The sequence below is a fragment of the Sinocyclocheilus grahami genome, unplaced genomic scaffold (assembly GCF_001515645.1).
Source record: "Sinocyclocheilus grahami isolate Dianchi unplaced genomic scaffold, SAMN03320097.WGS_v1.1 scaffold1565.1, whole genome shotgun sequence".
NCBI lineage: Eukaryota > Metazoa > Chordata > Actinopteri > Cypriniformes > Cyprinidae > Sinocyclocheilus > Sinocyclocheilus grahami.
In genome coordinates this window covers 41445-60071 of record NW_015506744.1, presented here as the reverse complement: position 1 = coordinate 60071, position 18627 = coordinate 41445, and the positions used below count along the sequence as shown (strand labels likewise).

The following is an 18627-nucleotide window of genomic DNA, read 5'->3' as shown; positions in this document are numbered from 1 at the left end:
AACTGACAAACAACAACTCAAGCACATACCTTATATACACAGACCTAAACAAGCTTATGACAGACAGGTGGAAGTGATCACACAACAATGAGTCCAAGCAAAGATTTATGGGAAATGTAGTTCATGATGGAATGGCAAAGAAGTAGTAAGCAGTGCCCTCTGGTGGAGCTCATGGGCACTCCAGCTGGTGATAGTGACATAGTCCCCCTCCTAAAGAATGGCTTCCAGACACTCCAAAAACAACACAGTCCAGGAGGGTGATGGAGCAGAGGTGGAACAGGAGGAGGGACGGAGGGCTAGGTATATGTAGTGGAGGACCTCAAGACTGAGGCAGAGCCAGTGGAGCAGGAAGCCAGGGCGAAGTCGCCAGAGTGGAGTACAGACCACAGCCATGATGGCGGCCCACAGTGGAGTCGATGGAGGGAGGAGCCATGTTGAAAGAAGGGCTGGCGACACCAGGGGGCAGACTGATGGAGACGGAGCCGGTGGAAGAGGAGCCCAAAGCAGAGATGGAGAGCCGCAGAGCCAAGGTAACACTGAGGATACGGGGGGTACAAAGGCTCCAGAAGACCGTGGTGGAGCCAGAGTTACAGAGGACTAAGGTGGAGCCGGGGGGAGGGAGGATTCCAAAGGAGCCAGAAGGATGAAGGGATGAGGCAAAACCAGAGGAATGTAGTCCAGAAGCGTAGGCAGGTGGACGATCGACCAAGGTGGAGCCGGAGGGATGAGGGAGCCTGGTGGAGCTGGTGGGCTGACAGGCCACGGTGGAGACGAGGGAGCCAGGAGCCAAGGCGGAGCCAATGGGTCAAAGGGCCGATGTGGAATCTGGGTCTCAGTGGCTGGAGGCAGAGAACAGGGATCCTCCAACCATGATGTAGCTGGAGACTGGAAGTATGCAGCTTACCTCACACAGAGGATGAGCTGAGGGACAGACAGGAACCAGCAGAATTCGGGACAAGGAAGAGAGGTAGCTGAGGAGAGGAGGTGGGAGAGGGAGGCTGGGCAGGAATTCGGGATGGGCAAAGAGTTCATAAATGGCCTCCTTGGCCATAACAGGACAGGCAGAGAAATCATAAATGGTCTCCTTGACCATGGCAGGGTAGACATGGAGTTCATAAGTGGGCGTCACTTCCTTGAAAGGAGTTTAAGCGGACACTGCCACCTTGGGAGGTTCTGCAGTGGAAGCCGCCACCTTGAGAGGAGCTGGATCGGGCTCTGAAGTGGGCTCAGAAGCGGACTAATGGACTGGAGCAGGCTCTGGAGGAGGAGTAGAGCAGTGTGTAGCCCAAACAGACAGGATGGCTTCCACCATTACAGGGGGCACTGAGGATAGGGCAACAGTCTCTGTGATAACCAGTGCTGAAGACCGCTGAACTCAGCGGTGGGTCCACCAAACTGGAGATCAGTCTCAGTTGCCTGGGCACTGCCTTGTTAGCTTCAAGTGCATCGCTCATGATGGCCAGGAACACTGGTGTGGCGTCCATGATGGCTGAAGAATGTGGCGTAGTGTCCATGAAGGCTGGAGACTCTAGCGTGGTGTCCATGATGGCTGGAGACTCTGGCATGGTGGCCATGATAACTGGACACGCTGAACTGGCGGCCATCTTGTGAAGAGGCTCTGGGCTGGCAGCCAACTTGTAAAAGGACTCAGAGCTGGCGGCCATGATGGGATGAGACTCTGGAATGGGAGCTACGGTGGGAGTGCTGCGTTTCTCCTCCACAACACCCACAGTGAATGCAGAGCCACTCAGTTGCAGTGCCAGATCTATGTAAAACTCCATAGTCCAGTGAGGATAATGCAAAGGCATGAGTGAGCTGAGCGGTTCAGATAGCCCACCATGAAAGAAATATCATCAGGCATACCTCGTTCATACCAGTCAAGTGTGCCAGCTCATCAAAGTCGGTCACGTAGTCCTCGATGGCCCGATCTCCCTGACACATAATTTGTGCTGCTGGATTCATATCTTGGTCAGTCATTCTGTGACGTATGAGCCAGGACAAGGAGGAGCGAGAATACAAATGCATGCACAAAAGTTATTAAACCACAAACACAGATAATCCAAACCAAAAACCAGGGTGCAATCCACATAGGGGAATAGAGCTCATGGGCACTCCAGCTTGTGATCGTGACACATATAATAATAATTTATGCATTAAGCAGACACTTTTATCCAAAGCAACTTACAGTGCATTCAGGCTATACATTTTTTACCATTATGTGTATTCCCTGGGAATCAAACCCACAACCTTTTGCGCTGCTAACGCCATGTTCTACCACTAAGCCACAGGAACATCCTACATAAAAACATTTTAACACAAGCTTTACACACTCTGTCTATGCAGGTTGGTAAATTGAAACCCCACCCCCCGCCCCGTCCCAAGAGACAGGACCTAATAGGTTGACCACCACTGTTCTGAGGTTTCTAAAATGGAGTATAAAACAGTAATCCATATATATGCCTACATTAGCTGCATATGGATCTGCCTAACAGTAGGGGATTTGAATGTGATGTAGCATTCTGGAGCTGAGTCATGCTCAAGACTGATTCACGGCAGGATTACGATCAATGTGTTTGGCGTCAGACTGAGTTCTTGTGATAATTAGATGAGAAACAACATACACAGGCATGACGTATGAAATGCAGTCAACCGACCAAATGTTTCATTCAGCCAAATGCATGATACTCCAATTACATTGATTAATTCAGATAACAGTCCGTATAAGATTATATATTTAGTCAGCAATTTACAAAACAATTATGTCCATATCCTGAGGACCAAAAACGTATTAAAAGAAATTTCAGATTTTGCTTGGTCACTCAAACTCACCGTGTTGATCTACAGAAAGCTTCTGTGTCTGAAAGTGACTTTTAGAGCTGTGCTTTATACATCTCTACACAGACACTGAAATTTCACTAATGTGGCCACACCTTCAGTGAATATGAATAAAATCAATACTCAGTATTTAATTCTGGACTGTTTTCACTAGTAAATTCTCACCTTATTTGTTAAGGGTCAGTTTGAAGGAACTCGCAGGAAAATCTTTATCTGAAACCCCATCAAAATGATTCAACCTGCACAAAGAAAAAAATTCAGACAAATAATGTTAACATCAGACTATTAACATTTTAAAGCTGAGACATCCGGTGTGTTGGAGCAAAATAATAATGTGCCTGAAGAGGAAGAGTGAAAGAGAGAGAGAGAGAGAGAGGAAGAGGACGCTTAACATTAACAATGAGTTTCTGCACAGTCATGCTGACCTTATGCTGCCCAAAACGGATGGATGAAACTTAACTAGTCTGTTCAAATATAAATGCTGTGAGTTTGGTATCAAGGTCAAGGATGTGAAATCAAACTGGGCAGGCAGTTCATTCAGGATCTATTTGGATAAAATTAGGTATTTTATTCAAATGTTTCTGCACTCTGAAAAGCAAGTGCAAATATATATTTATATGTGTCTTCCTGTCAGCCTCTGCTTGTGAAATGTGGAGTTGTTCTGTGTGAAAGACTCTTATTGCTCAAAGCTCTGTCAGTCCTATCCATAAGTTACATGTTTGCTTTGCCCGTCATATATCTGGCTTCTAGTGAGAGTTAACTTGCTCCCTTGTTTTCACAGTTTCGCTCTTGCCATCAGCTCAGTGCCTGAATGTCACTGACCCACTGGCCTTCTCCCCCTCTTCTTGTCCTCTTATCTGCATATTGTGACATTTCTACCCTCAACTGAAGTTAAAAACAATATAGAAACGAAAGCTACGTATTTAATTATGTGAATTAATTTACTGACATTGACCGTCATGATTAAGGGAAGCTAGATAGAAGTGATCGTAGCGGGGTTTTGTTCTTACTGTGTAGAACAAGTAATCATTCTTATCCTGTGAGAAATTACTTTGTTTGACTTTAGACTTCTGCAAGGACCAAAAACATTTTATCACATATTATCAGTAAATAAAACATATTATCAGTAAATAATGATGATGTAAACATAATCCAAAGCTATTGTATATTATAGAATATAGCACCCAAGTCATTTGGATTATTATGATACTTGTAAGATCATTTTATAGTGCTTCTGCATCCTTTTTTCAAGCCATTTCCTTTTGTGTTTGACTGAAGAAAGTAAATCACATTGGTTTGAAATAGAAATGCCACCCCAAGTTTCCACTGGAGTACAAATGCCATATGTAACTGCTTTGCTTTCCTAAAACCACCTATTGGGACATCTGGAAATAGGAAGATGGTTGTTGATGTCAGCAGCATTTTGTAGAAGAGTGCGATTAAATATAGGACAGCTTTACTTGACCCCACTGCAGCAGTGAGTCAGTGGGCAGGAATAAAGTTATGATAATTCCCTGCACTACAATAGATCTTCATCCCTCATTAAAACTCATAGTGAAACAGCCTCAGAGGCGCAGAACATTTCCCAATATCCTGGTGCTTCATAAGCAATGTGCCGTAAATTCGGGGTCTTCTCCACTGTCAAACCACAGCAACATTACATCTCTGAGTCAGACAGCAGCTGCCATTTATAAGCTCTGTTGGCTGAGTTTGTAACTTCTGTTTTGCTGGCCTGGATTTACAGCTCTTTGTAGTATTTTCTCTGAGTCTGCAGCTGTTAGAAATAGGTAAAGCTTCTCCGCTGTAGGTTCCCACTGCTGGAGCACATAACTGGCTAAAAACAGCAGATCCATAATTCAGTTGGAGTGGCACCGTAATTAGCCTGATCGTGCTTTAGGAGAGATTGTGGCATTTTTAAATGTCACACTTTTTAATACATTTGGGCTGGAGTAAATATTTTGAAGGTGTTGAGTATAAAAATAAATATAAATGATCCATTCTAATGAAATGTAAATGTTAAATGTAAAAGTGGATACAGTTTAGTAGATGGCAGATTTTGCATTAAAGGAACTGAGACAGTTAATATGCATGTGACCTTTAGCACTTGGGAAATAGAGAGCAACATAATCTTAGTATATAAGAGCAAACTCACAGGTGTGATCACTTTTAAAACTTTGAAAAGGATTTGAGTTGTTAACAAAATGTATATGTTTTTCACAATCTCTTCGTATTGCTAACAGTGTCTTTTGTTATTCGTTGACAGTGGTCAAAGTATCACCCATTTCCTTGTTACTTAAATATTTTGCTTTTTATTTACATTTTTTACATTTATATTTAATATTTGAAATTTAATTTAAGATGGTGATTGAGTAGGCATTTTTTATTGTGATTTTAAGCAATTATGTAATTAGTCACAATTTTTGATGATTAATTGAAATTAATCATATTAGTTAACTTGTAATTATAAATATATTTACACATTAAATTCCCAAAATTAATATACAGCAAACATAAAGGGAATATAATAATTTAATTAAAATTGTATATGAATTAAAAACCACAGTTTGAAAATAATGTAAAATGTTGAATTAAAAAATATATATATTATTGTAATGACATCTTTTCAGCTTACGTTTGAGATTATCATATATAAGATGTGGAATTGCCACAGCATTATGTGGCAAGCCATCATTTATATTAATGTCACTGGAAAATTACTTTTTTAAAGATTCTTTGAGTTAAATATGGCACAACTGGCCGTTATTTGCAGCATTATTATTTCATATTTGGCAACCCGTAATTTGTACACGTTCAGCCACACCACACATGAAAATCGTGAGGGTCGAGAAATAATTGACTGCTTAATTGCATAGTTCATAGAGCCTTGTGGAGAATCATTCTGACAATATAGAAAATACAAATGAGCAGATTTTCTCTTTTTCCCTGCTTTTTGCTCTCAAATGAATAATCAAACAGTCATTAAATGAGACTGCAAAGTGTTTTGCAAGAAATATCACAATTCATACTTAGAAACGCTTAATATTCTTTTTCTTTTTTCATTTACAGGCACATGGGTGACATTTGGAGGACAGATTTCAGATGAAGTAAGTGAGAATCGTTCTGCTTTCTTCACTGCACTTACCTGAAGCAATGAAAGTATGAAACTGTTAAAATCAGAGCATAGTGAAAATAACAGCAAGAGTGAAAAGAAAAGCCTACAGATGGCAAGTAGTGTGTGTGTGTGTGTGTGTGTGTGTGAGGACACATGATGCAAGAGACCCTGACATTTTGTTCTAGAAGTTGTGTAAAACATACAAGCACACAGACACAGATGTTGTGTAAGGAACAGTCACGTCAAACTGGAGGACAACCGAGGATGATAATTTGCTTATGAGGGCATGTAAGTTTATACAAAACAGCCTACTGTCCTTCTGCATCGATGGAAGGGTTAAAATGTCCTCAGTCTCTGCAGTCAAACAGCCCCTTCCTTTCTTTGCTGGTTGTCTAGAGATAGAACATGAAATGTTGGAATCATCATCCCGTCCTAAACACGTGCACACACACAGTTTTAACCTTCCCTTGGCTGCGGAATGACTCAGCGTCCTGTCGGATGAGTTGATCTGACTGGACTCCCAGCATAGAGTGACAGGGCAGTTTGTTTCTCTGCTGTCGTAAGGGATTTGCTTTCTCTAAGGCATTGGGGTGTTAGAGGGCAACGTCTGAATCAGGACTTTGTTAGCACTTTGTGTGAGTAACACTCTCGGAGTGTAAGAGTGTGTGGAAGTAGTAGGAGGAGGATTAAAGGAAGTGTTAAGATGCTTCTGTTAAATGAACTATAGTTGACGTTTGTACTAAATGCAAGACTACAGACTGTGAAAACTGCCCTTCTCTTAGTTTCTCTTGTACAGATGATCACACAGGGCTGTGATTTGAACATCAGCCATTATATTTGGGCTTTATTTGATTACCTCACTGAAAAAAGGAATACTACAGATAATCCAAAACAATATATTTTTGAGGCAGGTAAACTATGGCTTCCAGAGTCTAGAAACCATTGATAAAAATATTCTTTGCATTTAGGTGGTAAGGAGCAAGGAGACTGAGGCAGGCAGCAAGAATTTCTGAAAAAAGTTACAGTCCAGGGTCAAAAACGGTTATACAACGGAGTAATACAAGAGAACGCTCAGAAATGTCAGCCAGAGCAAAACAAGACTTTGCAATGAGCATGGGGAATAGAGAAGCTTAAATAGTCCCGGGAGTGAGCAACAGGTGTGCTCGTAATCAGTGACAGGTACAGGGTTATGGTAAATGAAGTCTGTTGGAAAGCTAGTGTTCCGGTGATGGTGCCCTCTAATGCCGATCAGGGGGAACCACAGAGGCCAGATTCGTGAGTGGCTCCTGACACGAGGAGGCTGACGACACCGGGGTCTTCTGCGAGGGCTAGGGTCTGATTTATCCAGATGGGTTCTATGGAAGTCAGCAGTGAGTGAGGGGTTGAGGATATACTCCGAGTTGAACCAAGACTGTTCCTCCAGTCCATACCCCTCCCAGTCCATGAGATACTAAAGGACTCTACCCCAGCATCGAGAATACAGGATTTCTTATACCTGATAGGCCTCCTCACTGTCTAGGATGATGGGAAGGGGTCCCTGGTCCCAGGCCTCTTCTAGGTCATCCGCCCTTCTCGGAACACCAGCTGGATTAAGCAGGGAGACATGAAAGGTGAGTGAGATACTTTATTGTGGGGGTAAAACCAAACGATAAGACACAGGAGTGATTTGTCTGACTATTCTGAATGGAACCGCATACCTGGGACTGTACTTTCAGCAGGGAAGCCAAAGACGAAGGTCATGTGTGGAGAGCTAAACCCATTGTCCAGGGGCATACTCTGGACTGGGACGTCGGCGGCGTCGGTTAGCCTGCTCCTTTTGTTTCCTGACAGCACATTTTGCCAGTGTTTTTTTTATTTATAATCCTACATTTTCAAGGGGCTACATCTATCCATTATGAAGTCACGTTCTGGGTCTGGATGATGCAAGATGGGTGCAGTGGTGAATTGTTCTTTCAAGTGCTGGAATGCACTCTTGGCTGCCGGTGATCAGGATAGACCGAGTCCCTCCCCTCTTAATCATGGACATCAGCGGAGCTGCAATAGGACTAAAGTCTCTAATGAAACATCTATAAAAATGAACAAACCCAAGAAAACGTTGCATCTCCTTCACCATAGTGGGTTGAGGCCAATTCAAAACTGCTTGCACTCTGTGATCGTATATGGCCACGCCCTCCGGGCTGATTACATATCCAAGGAATGTCATCGATGTCTGGTGGAATTCACATTTCTCAGCTTTTGCATACAATTGGTTGGTAATCAAATGCTGAAGGACAGCTTGAACATGACGAATGTGTGTCTCGAGGGAATCTGAGTAAATGAAAATAGCATTGATACTATGACCAATCTGTTGAGCATATTGTGGAAGACATCATTAATGAAGGCCTGAAACACGGAGGGACTATTGACCAGCCCGAATGGCATAACCCGGTACTCGTAGTGCCCAGACACAGTGGAGTAGGCCATTTTCCTTTCATCCCCTTCTCGAATACGGATTAGGTTATAGGCACTGCGTAAATACAGTTTTGTGAAATATTTGGCTGTGTGAATCTGTTAAATTACTGCTGGTACTAATGGTAAGGGACATTGAAACTTGACTGTGATCTCATTCAGACCTCTGTAATCGATGCAAGGAAGGAGACCTTTGTCCTTCATCTTGACAAAGAAGAACTCAGCGGAACTCAGGATGTGAAGGGATGAATGAAACCCTTGGCTAACTCCTCGATGTAGACTCTCGTGGCTTCTGATTCAGGCTGAGATAGGGGAAGATTCTGCCTTTAGGAGGGGTTGTACCAGGAAGCAGCTTGATGGCACTGTAGTTGGGTCTATGGGGAGGTAATTTGGTGGCTTTGGTCCTACTGAATGCCTCTGCAAGATCAGCATACTCTGAAGGCAGGTTGGGCACCGAGGGGGACTCTATTTTGACAGTGGCTGCCTGAAGGGTTTGTGGTTCCACAGCATGTAAGAAAGGTCTCTGGCAATTCTCTGACCATTGTGTGATCAGGCCGTTAGTCTGGAAAATTTGAGGCTCGTAAAGCTGTAGCCAGGGAAGTCTAAGAATTACTGGGTTGCCATTTAAATTTTTTTCTTATTAAACACAGTAAATTAATGCATTCATTAGACAGGACTAATTAATTAGTTTGATTATGAAGTCATAACTGAAACAAAACCAAATTTTGAGAGCAAATTCAGATGATGTGTGCTGCATGAATTAAATGGTAATCGAAAAATCAAAACAATGTTGTTTGACCAAAACTTCTGTTAAGAGGAGAATCAATCAATCAGTCAATCAATCAATCATTCAATCAATTAATTAATTAATTTATTTATTTATTTTTGGTTGAAACCAACCTGACATTTTGTAGTTTAGAATAAAATCCAACTCATAAAGATGCAATACAAAGTATCCTGAGAATGTGGTTACTTTTTGCTACTTTTTCAAACATTACAGACAATATTCAATCCACTGGACAATTTGATAATTTGAGAGTCACACCTGTTACTTATGGTTTTCAATCCCAATCACTTACTGTTTAAATGTAGCCTTTGACTTGTTGCCACCTATATCAGCAACTTTATCACAGTATGTTCTTGATCATTAAACTTTCCTCATCTTTAATATTCCATGAAAGTATTTGGCATTTTTCCATTGCTCATCCTCTCTTTCTTCTCTTTCTTTCTGCTGAGGGTCACCTTCTTGGCTCAGTAGCTCTTTATTGATGAGCTGGGAGATTTGTTGAACTTGACGGGGAAAAAAATAAAAAAGTTTAATTACAGTGAATTTGGAGATTCTTCAGTGGCGTTCCATAAGAAAACTTTAAGAGGAACATCATTTAAATCACAAAGCTAAGAATATCACATGCGGACAGAAAGTCAAACCCATTTACATTACCACTCTTAAATGTTACATTAACGTGCACTGACAATTAAGGTGAATATCTAAAACCTCATACTCTTCTATATTCTGTACTTTTGAAAAAAAGCTTTCATTCCTTTATCCAGTGGTTTACTTTTGCCCCCTTTTATGCTGATTCATCAAGTGATTTAGCCCTGAGAAAGCATGAGAGACTCGGTAGGCAGGAGAACAATCAAATAAGCCCCCACATACACCCATACTTATGCAAATATGCACACATACTCAAACATATTCACCCACAAACATACACTCACCCTTCAGATTTTGCTGCAAATTCACTTGTAGCCCACTGAAAAACAAAACACACTGACAAAAAAAAAAGGTTAATGGCCTTTTGACAGCTACTGTGAGACTTACCAAAGACGCTTAAGAAGCTGCTAACTGTCTACAGGATTTATATAATAAGGCTGGCAATAAAAAATGCAAGTGACACATATGTTTTGAAAAGTGTAAATCTCATTTTAATTCTCTTTTATGTGGAATGATTGACCTGGTCTTGTTATAATTTGCAATAGCACCACACATTTTCTGAAGCTGGTTTATAACAGTAATGGCACTTACATGCAATGATTTTGGAAAGTAATGATGGCATGTTACCTTTAATGATTTAAAATAATGACATTTAAAGGTTTTCATTTCAGTGTCATTTCAAGGGTTTTCAATCTTTTTTTTTAAAGCCAAATGCCCTTAATTATGATAATCCCTTCTGCAAGGACACCCTTGGAAATACAATGCATTTTCATGTGCAAGGAACCATTTAAACTCTGAGAAAAAGATTATTATATTTCATTATAAAGACAGCATGATTGTTTAGACATGTCACTGTTATAAGCCAGACATATTCATTAAAATATAACTGTACTAGAGTTAGTTATTAAAATGTAAAAAAATGATGATGAAAAAAAATGAACAAGATTCAGATTTTAAAGATTCAGTGAGTTCTAACCAACTCTATGGCCTAATGGTTAGAGAGCCGGGCTTGTAACCCAAAGGTCATGGGTTCGAGTCTTGGTACTGGCAGGGATTGTAGGTGGGGGAGTGAATAATCAGCACTCCACCCTCAATACCACAACTGAGATGAGACCCATAAGCAAGGCACCGAACCCCCAACTTGTGTGTTCACTACTCACTGCTGTGTGTGTGTACTTGGATGGGATAAATGCAGAGCACAAATTACACATCACATCCTTTCATTTCCTATATATTAAAAAATAAAATACGTAAGGAATAATTGACAATGGGCCATTGAATTATTAGAAAATAATGCACACCCGAGGTGGTGATGGAGCCACGACGCGAAGCATTATTACCTCACTTAAATGACAAGTAGCTTTTAAGTTGCTAAACTATTTTACAGTTAAAATGGTCAGAGTAGCGCTAACAACACATGCACATATATGTGTCTGTGTGTGCGAGTGTGTCTGTACTATATGTGTGCATTTGTAAGGGAGAGAAAGAGCGGGAGAGTGAGAGTGAGAGTATGTGCTTTCCATACATAGTAAAACACAATTTTGTTGCAAAAACATGGAAATATTTTGTGGTTTTTGTCCTGTTGTTTACTATATTTATTTGCTTGGTCGGTGTCACTATGGGTTTTAGTTATTTTGCTGTTTTCGGCTGTAAGGACATTTGAAATAACTGAAATCACTTTGCCAAATGATTTCAGTTATTTCAAACTACATGGTTGAATGCTTGAATCAGCTCTGTATTATAATATAAAATATTGTATTTATATAATAAAAGATTTTATTTTGTAAAATCTATTTTTCATTTCTCTCAAATTTTCCAGTAGCACCACCCTTGCCTCCCTGATTTATAAGATTTGAGAAATTTGGAGTGAAAATAAATGGCAAAGAAAAGCATTATACATTTACTGTGATGGCTGCAACATATATAGGTTGACCCTTCTATCTCTATTTTTATATGTGTGTGTGTGTGTCTTCCAGGTGGCAGAGCAGCTGATGACTATAGCATATGAGAGTGGGGTTAACCTTTTTGACACCGCAGAGGTGTATGCTGCTGGAAAGTGAGTATGACTCAGCATCAGCAAGATTACCCATAATTCACTTTTCTCCATGAGTCATTATTAAAATCTCTGTCTGTTACAGAGCTGAAGTCATAATGGGAAACATCATCAAAAAGAAGGGCTGGAGGTACGGTTGATTTGTGTGTCAAGCAAACCTGTGTAACTGTAATACAAGATAAAGGAGGTACAAAAAACAACAACAACAACAAAAAAGATTGGAACTGGAGCTTTTATTCCCTTTGTAGTTGTTGTGTACCTGCTGGCTCTGGCATCGGTTACGTGTCATTATTCACACACACACTTTTGATGGGGACTTTGATCACTAGGATCCTGCTCAGTTTGTATCCCTTAATCAATGCCAGCAGACGAATGCGTCCTGGTGAGGGCTGTTGCCATAGCAACAGATGACAACCCACTGTGATCACCATGACTTCTGGAATGACTCTGTGCTTTTGCTGACTATGAAAACTATGAAGAATTACTGCTGATTTGTCACTTGAAGTGAGATTTATTATTTACTGTGAAATTCACAGAAGTTTCCACATTAGCTGTGTAGTGGGGGAAAGAGTTAGAAATTAAAAGTTGAAAGCGGAGTACATGTTAACCTGCTATTTTTTAAAAATGTATTGGAAACTATGTGCCATGCAACATAGATAAGTCCCAGTCATAACTATGACTTTAGGGAGCATTCATGTACATCATGCAATTTATGTTGATAATAATTCCAAATACATGAAGGCAGCAATAAGTCAGTTATTCCAGTTATTTAACCTCATCTGAAAGATCAAGTCAAGTGCATTGAAATATGGGAAACACCGTAAATTTCAATTTGTCAACTTCACTTGAAAAATTCTTGCAAACCTGTTGCCTCAGAAAATCTAGTTCAGATTACTTAGTAAATTCAAGTTTTCATAAATTGGCTCTTGAGTAAACTTATTATGTGACAAAGGAAGCTATAAAAGCGCATCCATTGAAAACTGTGTCAGCTTCTGACAGGTTAACGCAAGCACTCACAAGGATGCAGGAAGTATGGCAGGCAACGCAGCGTCGCGTTGCCTTCGGGTAACCATGTTTACATACGTAACCTAGGGACGTTCCCCTTCAGGAACTTGAGTTCTGTCAGAAACGCTATGGGAATGGGAATACCAACTCTGTCATACTGACGAATGCCTGTCTAGTGTGAAGACTAACACACATCTAAGACAGAAGCACTCTAGAGCCCGGAGTAGTTCCCAAATCTAGGTTATAAAACCTGACAAAAGTGAGCGGGGTAGACCATTCGTGCATAGGTACACAAGATAAGAGGGCCTTCGAGGCCGCCATACTCCTAGTAGAGTGGGCCCTGACCCCAAAGGTGACTGGAGGTCAGAGGACTCATAGGCGAGGGAGATAGCCTCAACTATCCACCTGCTTAACGCACTGGACACACTAAATTAAGCTTCTCCTGGTCTGGCTCCCGGAAGGGAGGAGGACAGAATGCACTACCGGTCATGGAATCTGACTAGGCACCTTTGGCACATAACCAGGCCTTGGGTTCAAAAATGCTTTGACCAACCCAGGTGCAAAGTCCAGACATAATGGGGCCACTGAAAGGGCCTGAAGATCACCAACCATCTTAAGAGAGGAAATGGCCAGAAGAAACACTCTCTTAAGTGTTAACAACTTCTCAGAAACCTCCTGTAGAGGTTCAAAGGGACCCTTACTAAGCCCCTCCTGGACCAAGGCCAGATCCCATGCCGGGACTTTAGTACATAGAGCAGGCCTCAACCTCAAAGCAACACAGAGGAAATGGGTTACCAACGGGTTCCTTCCTAATGATAAACCCTCCAAAAGGGAGTTGTAAGCAGATATAGCTGCCCCGTACACCTTTAGTGTGGAAGGAGTCAACCCTTCAGAGAATCGTTCTTGCAGGAACTCCAGCACTGAACCAACCGGGCAGTTAGTATTCAGCAGTGTTTGCCATCACAGGAATACATTTAATTATAAAATAAATATGAAATTCCCTTTTAATAAAATATATTAAGATAGAAAACAGTTATTTTAATTTGCAGTGATATTTCACAATATTACTCTTTTTATTGTATTTTTGATCAAATAAATGAAGCCTTGGTGAGCATATGAAACTTCTTTCAAAAACATTTACAAAATTAAACTGACCCCAAGCTGTTCAGTGATCGTGTACATGTAGCAGGTATCTTTTATCTGAATAGAGATGTGCCATTTCTATATTGTATGAAATGTGCACAAGTATTATGGTAGAATGCCATTCCAAAGATCGCCATGGACTCGCTTTCTCTCTTTTTTCTTCCTCTCACTTTCTCTTTCTCTTTGATACATATCTCATCAGACTGAGTTGTAGGGTTCATATCTGCTCTGTCCCCAAACTAATTTAATCTGGCCACCTTTATAAACTTCACAATCTTCTCAGATCCAAGATCTGTATTACAGATCATTCTGTTATGCTGACAAATTTGCTCATCCCACTGCAGTGAACATACATGAATATCACATGACCCCCAATTAAAGTTTAAGAACTCTGTATGGATCTCTTCTGTAAATGTTTGATGGATATACATTAAAGGTGAAGTGACCCCTGAGATCCACAGTTTTAATGAACAGAGCAGAGACGGTGTGGGACTAGTTTGTCCTCTCTTCTTTTTTCATCAGTTTACTTTCATACTCAATCTTTTATATCTTCCCAATTTATTCTTTCCCTCTCTCTCTTCAATATTCTAAGTTGTGTCCCATTCCCCATTTCCCTCATAAACCAATTACTCCCTGCCAAGTTTTCTTTCATTCCCTTTCCTTTCGTCATCTTTTTCATTGACTCATTCCCTCTATGGAGATAATGGTGTGAAGTTCATGTGTTTCTACACCAGCTGCTCGTTTGCTACACAGTGACAATTGTGTGTGAAACACAAAGCCATTGAATTCACTTATAATATGACATCTGGCCTAAAATGTCTGTTCAATTTCACAGCCCCAGCTTTCTTGTTTAAAATCGTAATTATTTTGTAAGGCCAAAATTTAGAGGGCATTTAGAGTCGTGAATGTAGGACACAGCAAGAGTTCACACCAGTGAAAGCTCATTTACACCCATTTACAATTCAGATGAGAGTAACTCTGAGAGACCTGCAGATTACTGCCAAAACAGCTACAGGCAAAGGTTACACATGTATATCACTGAGCAATAGCATCACTATCTCTGCAGTTCGGCCTCAACAGTCTACTTCTTGTTTGATGAAGTCATGAAACCAATGAACAAGGGACTAACTGGTCAAAATAGATAGAAGCCATTCGATATCTGTCTGACTTAAACCAAAATATGTATTTTTATAATTTTATCTTTCCAATATTTGCATAAAAATGTCATGTTCACTACCATTCAAACATTTGGGGTTGGTCATATTTTTTGTCAGTTACATTTAGACTGTAAAATCAAACTACAATGTACACAACTCCTACAGAAAATATGCTTTAAATCATATTTTAACTATAAGTGATCAGAGAATTACTAAATCATTTTCAACTTGTCACTCCATAATTTATCCTTTTCAAAGATGTCACTGCTCTATATGGCAGCTCATTGACATTCTTTGGCCCAAATAAAATAATAAAAGCTGCAAACTGATTTGTTGTAAAATTATACGATGAAAATTAATAAAATAAATGAAAATAAATTAAAAAAAGGAATTATTTACATCAATCATTATCACTAATTTTAAAGTCAGTGCATGGTGTTAGTGTTTTCTGTTAGATTTAATTAGGGGTAACAGCAAAACTACATAGCAACATATGGTACATTAGTATTGTTTTTATTCTACAGCCAAATGAAATTAATATAGCATGAAAGATTCAATGTAGGATTCTTGTTTAGATTTTTAATACATTTATTTAATCAAAAATACAGTAAAACAGTAATATTATGGAAATATTATTAGAACTGTTTTCTATTAAAAACTATATTTTTAAAATGCAATTTATTATTGTAATTGCAAAGCTGTATTTGCAGCCATTAGCCAGTCTTCAGTGTCACATGATCATTCAGACATCATTCTAATATGCTGATTTGGGGATCAAGAAACATTAAATAATATTCTCATTATTATCAATGTTGAAAACAGTTGTACTGCCTAATAGTATGGAGGAAAGTTTTTTCAGAATTCTGGGGGAAAATCCCTTTGAAATAGAAATCTTTTGTAACATGGCTTTAAAGTCACTTTTAATCAATTTAATACATCCTTGCTGGATGAAAGTATTAATTTCGTAAAAAAAAATCTAATTGACCCCAAAAACTGTCTCATTGATGAAAACTGTAGTTTGACAAAAAAAAACACAAAAAAAACACTGTGGTTTGATTATAACTGCACATGTAAACATGCTTACTGTGGACTTTGATTAACCAACTTTTTGCTTAATTGAAAGCTATTATGGAATGTTTAAGTGCAAATCCTAACTCACTTTTCCCTCTTTCCTCCTATCTTTTCTCAAGGCGATCCAGTCTGGTTATTACCACAAAGCTTTACTGGGGTGGAAAGTGAGTAAACTGTCATTTTTCTCATTGTGGATGTCACGTCCAGTCAACTTTTATTTCATAACTCTCACACTGTAGCACATTCCCACATTTCATAAATGTAATTACAAACCTTGGTTCAAGTCAAGTGCTGACCCAGCATTTTCTGTTTGAGTAAGTATTCTGGAAGTAAGTGAGCAGAAGTGCAGCTGCAGAGCTAGATAAGACTAAAGAAAAGGACTGTCCCATTTCCCCACAAATCCTCTCTCATGAATAATAATCAGAATTGAAATATGCCATGTTTTTTTTAAGTTAAAAAATGAACATGCAAAAGGGCTAGTTTGAAAGAAGAAAAAGATTTGCAATAAACTCTGGCAGAAGGAGGACATGTCTCATATGCTAGACTAAACTTAGCTCTGTCTAAAATTGTACTTTCTGATGTACATCTGTCTCTGTGTTTGTCTCTTTTTTTGCCACAGAGCCGAGACCGAACGAGGCCTTTCTAGGAAACACATTATTGAAGGTAAAGTACAGTACACACATTCGCTTTCTAAATACTCTCACTCTGTGATCATAGCTTGTGTGCATGTGTGTTTGCATGTGTGTGACGTGTTCAGATCCTGGGCATTGAGTGGATTTAGTGTTAGTGTCGCTCTGGCAGGCAGAACTAACAGATAACAGGACTAAAAACAATGTAGAAGCAAGTGACTCGCGAAATGGCATCAGTAACTGAACACACATTGCACAGAATCAAGAATCAGAATCATGTGCTTCTGACTCTCAAAAAACCCCATAATAATAAATAAATCAATAAAATAGCATAATTTTCCCCTGATTTAATTTAATCTGACACCAACAGGCACCTTGAATTTTTATGTTACATTTCAGCATGTTGTGCTTATATCAAAATAATGGTTCAACCTATAAGATGTAGCATTTGGACCAATCAGACCCAACTATTTGTTATATTTAACAAATAATATCTAACGCCCCCTCACCTAACCAAAGGGCCAACTATGAGGGTCTATGGACCCTTCCCGCGAAATGCATCTAACACATCAGAAAGGCAGAACAGGCTTCTGGTTCCATGGCAACCAATGCTGATATCACTAGTTTTATTGCCCAAAGGAATGCGGGCAGAGAAATTCACAATTAATTTACCCTTAGGAAAGACACACTATGCCCATAAAAAATGGACTCTTCTCTAATTAATTCATAGGATAACCTTTCTGTGAATGAACACACATCTCCTCAGGACATTGTGTATACCATTACTGTTCTTGTATATTGTCTGTTGAATTGTATACTGTTATGTGTGTGTATTATGATAGATCACTATTTAATATAGCCCCACCGATACCATATTTGGTCTCTGTGAATTTGTCTACTGATGATCTAAATGAGCGTTTATATTATATGTGGGTACATAGGCAATATATTAGTGTTCTAAGAATCTTTAGCAATTTTGATTCGAGTTCCATATGCAAATTACCATGCTCTCACACAAAGGGTCATAAAACTCCCCAGTATTTCCAACCTCCCGCTTGGAATTTTAGCCTTTCTCATTGGACAAGCCCATCCTGAGAGGCGTGAATCTTCTCAGACCTTAAAAGGCTCACGCACAGTTCCGCCCATGTTCTTGTTGTTCTTCTTCTGCTAAGAAGCGTGTTGGAGCCTGAGCCGGTGCGGGCGTGCCCGGTGGGCTCCAACACATAGCCAGTCAATCTGCAGGTCGGTTAGATTCTGAGAAGATGAAGATGTGAGCTAGAACGCTTCTAAGGACACCCTAAGTTTGTGCCAGACCTCGTGCCTAGTCTTTCCATTCATCAAGATCCTCTGACTCAAAATGGTTCTTTCTCATCACCTAACTTCAGCCAACCTACTGGAGCCGCAAAGAGCATCAGGACTCTTTTTCAAACAGGCGAGACGTACAAGTATCAAACTTAGTCTTATTAATTGATACAATAAGTATAATTTGCACCTTTTACAAAGGTGTATTTGAACTAAGAAACTGATGTTTCCTTCAGGCTGTAGATCTGCTGAATATCAAATGGTACCATAGCTTCATGTTTTTATTTATCTTCTCTTTACTGCTTAAGCTTTAACCCTTTTTCCTATGCCAACTGTATGCGTGTGTGTGTGTGTGTGTGTGTGTGTGTTTATGTAGTATGTTAGACTAGTTTAAGTGTTTATGTAGTTAATAAAGTCTTACTTGTATCACACTTGAG

At 39.8% G+C, this 18627-nt stretch overlaps 1 protein-coding gene across 1 annotated transcript in view; it reads left to right on the top strand.

The window, feature by feature from the left end:
* Nucleotides 1-18627, top strand: part of LOC107571209 (voltage-gated potassium channel subunit beta-1) — a 142886-nt gene that overhangs the window by 92787 nt on the left and 31472 nt on the right. Inside the window, exons 3-7 of the mRNA XM_016257509.1 lie at nucleotides 5902-5939; nucleotides 11807-11886; nucleotides 11969-12013; nucleotides 16379-16423; nucleotides 16879-16922. Of these exons, the coding sequence (XP_016112995.1) occupies nucleotides 11822-11886; nucleotides 11969-12013; nucleotides 16379-16423; nucleotides 16879-16922 (199 nt within the window). The 5' untranslated portion in view covers nucleotides 5902-5939; nucleotides 11807-11821. The remainder of the gene's footprint in view (nucleotides 1-5901; nucleotides 5940-11806; nucleotides 11887-11968; nucleotides 12014-16378; nucleotides 16424-16878; nucleotides 16923-18627) is intronic.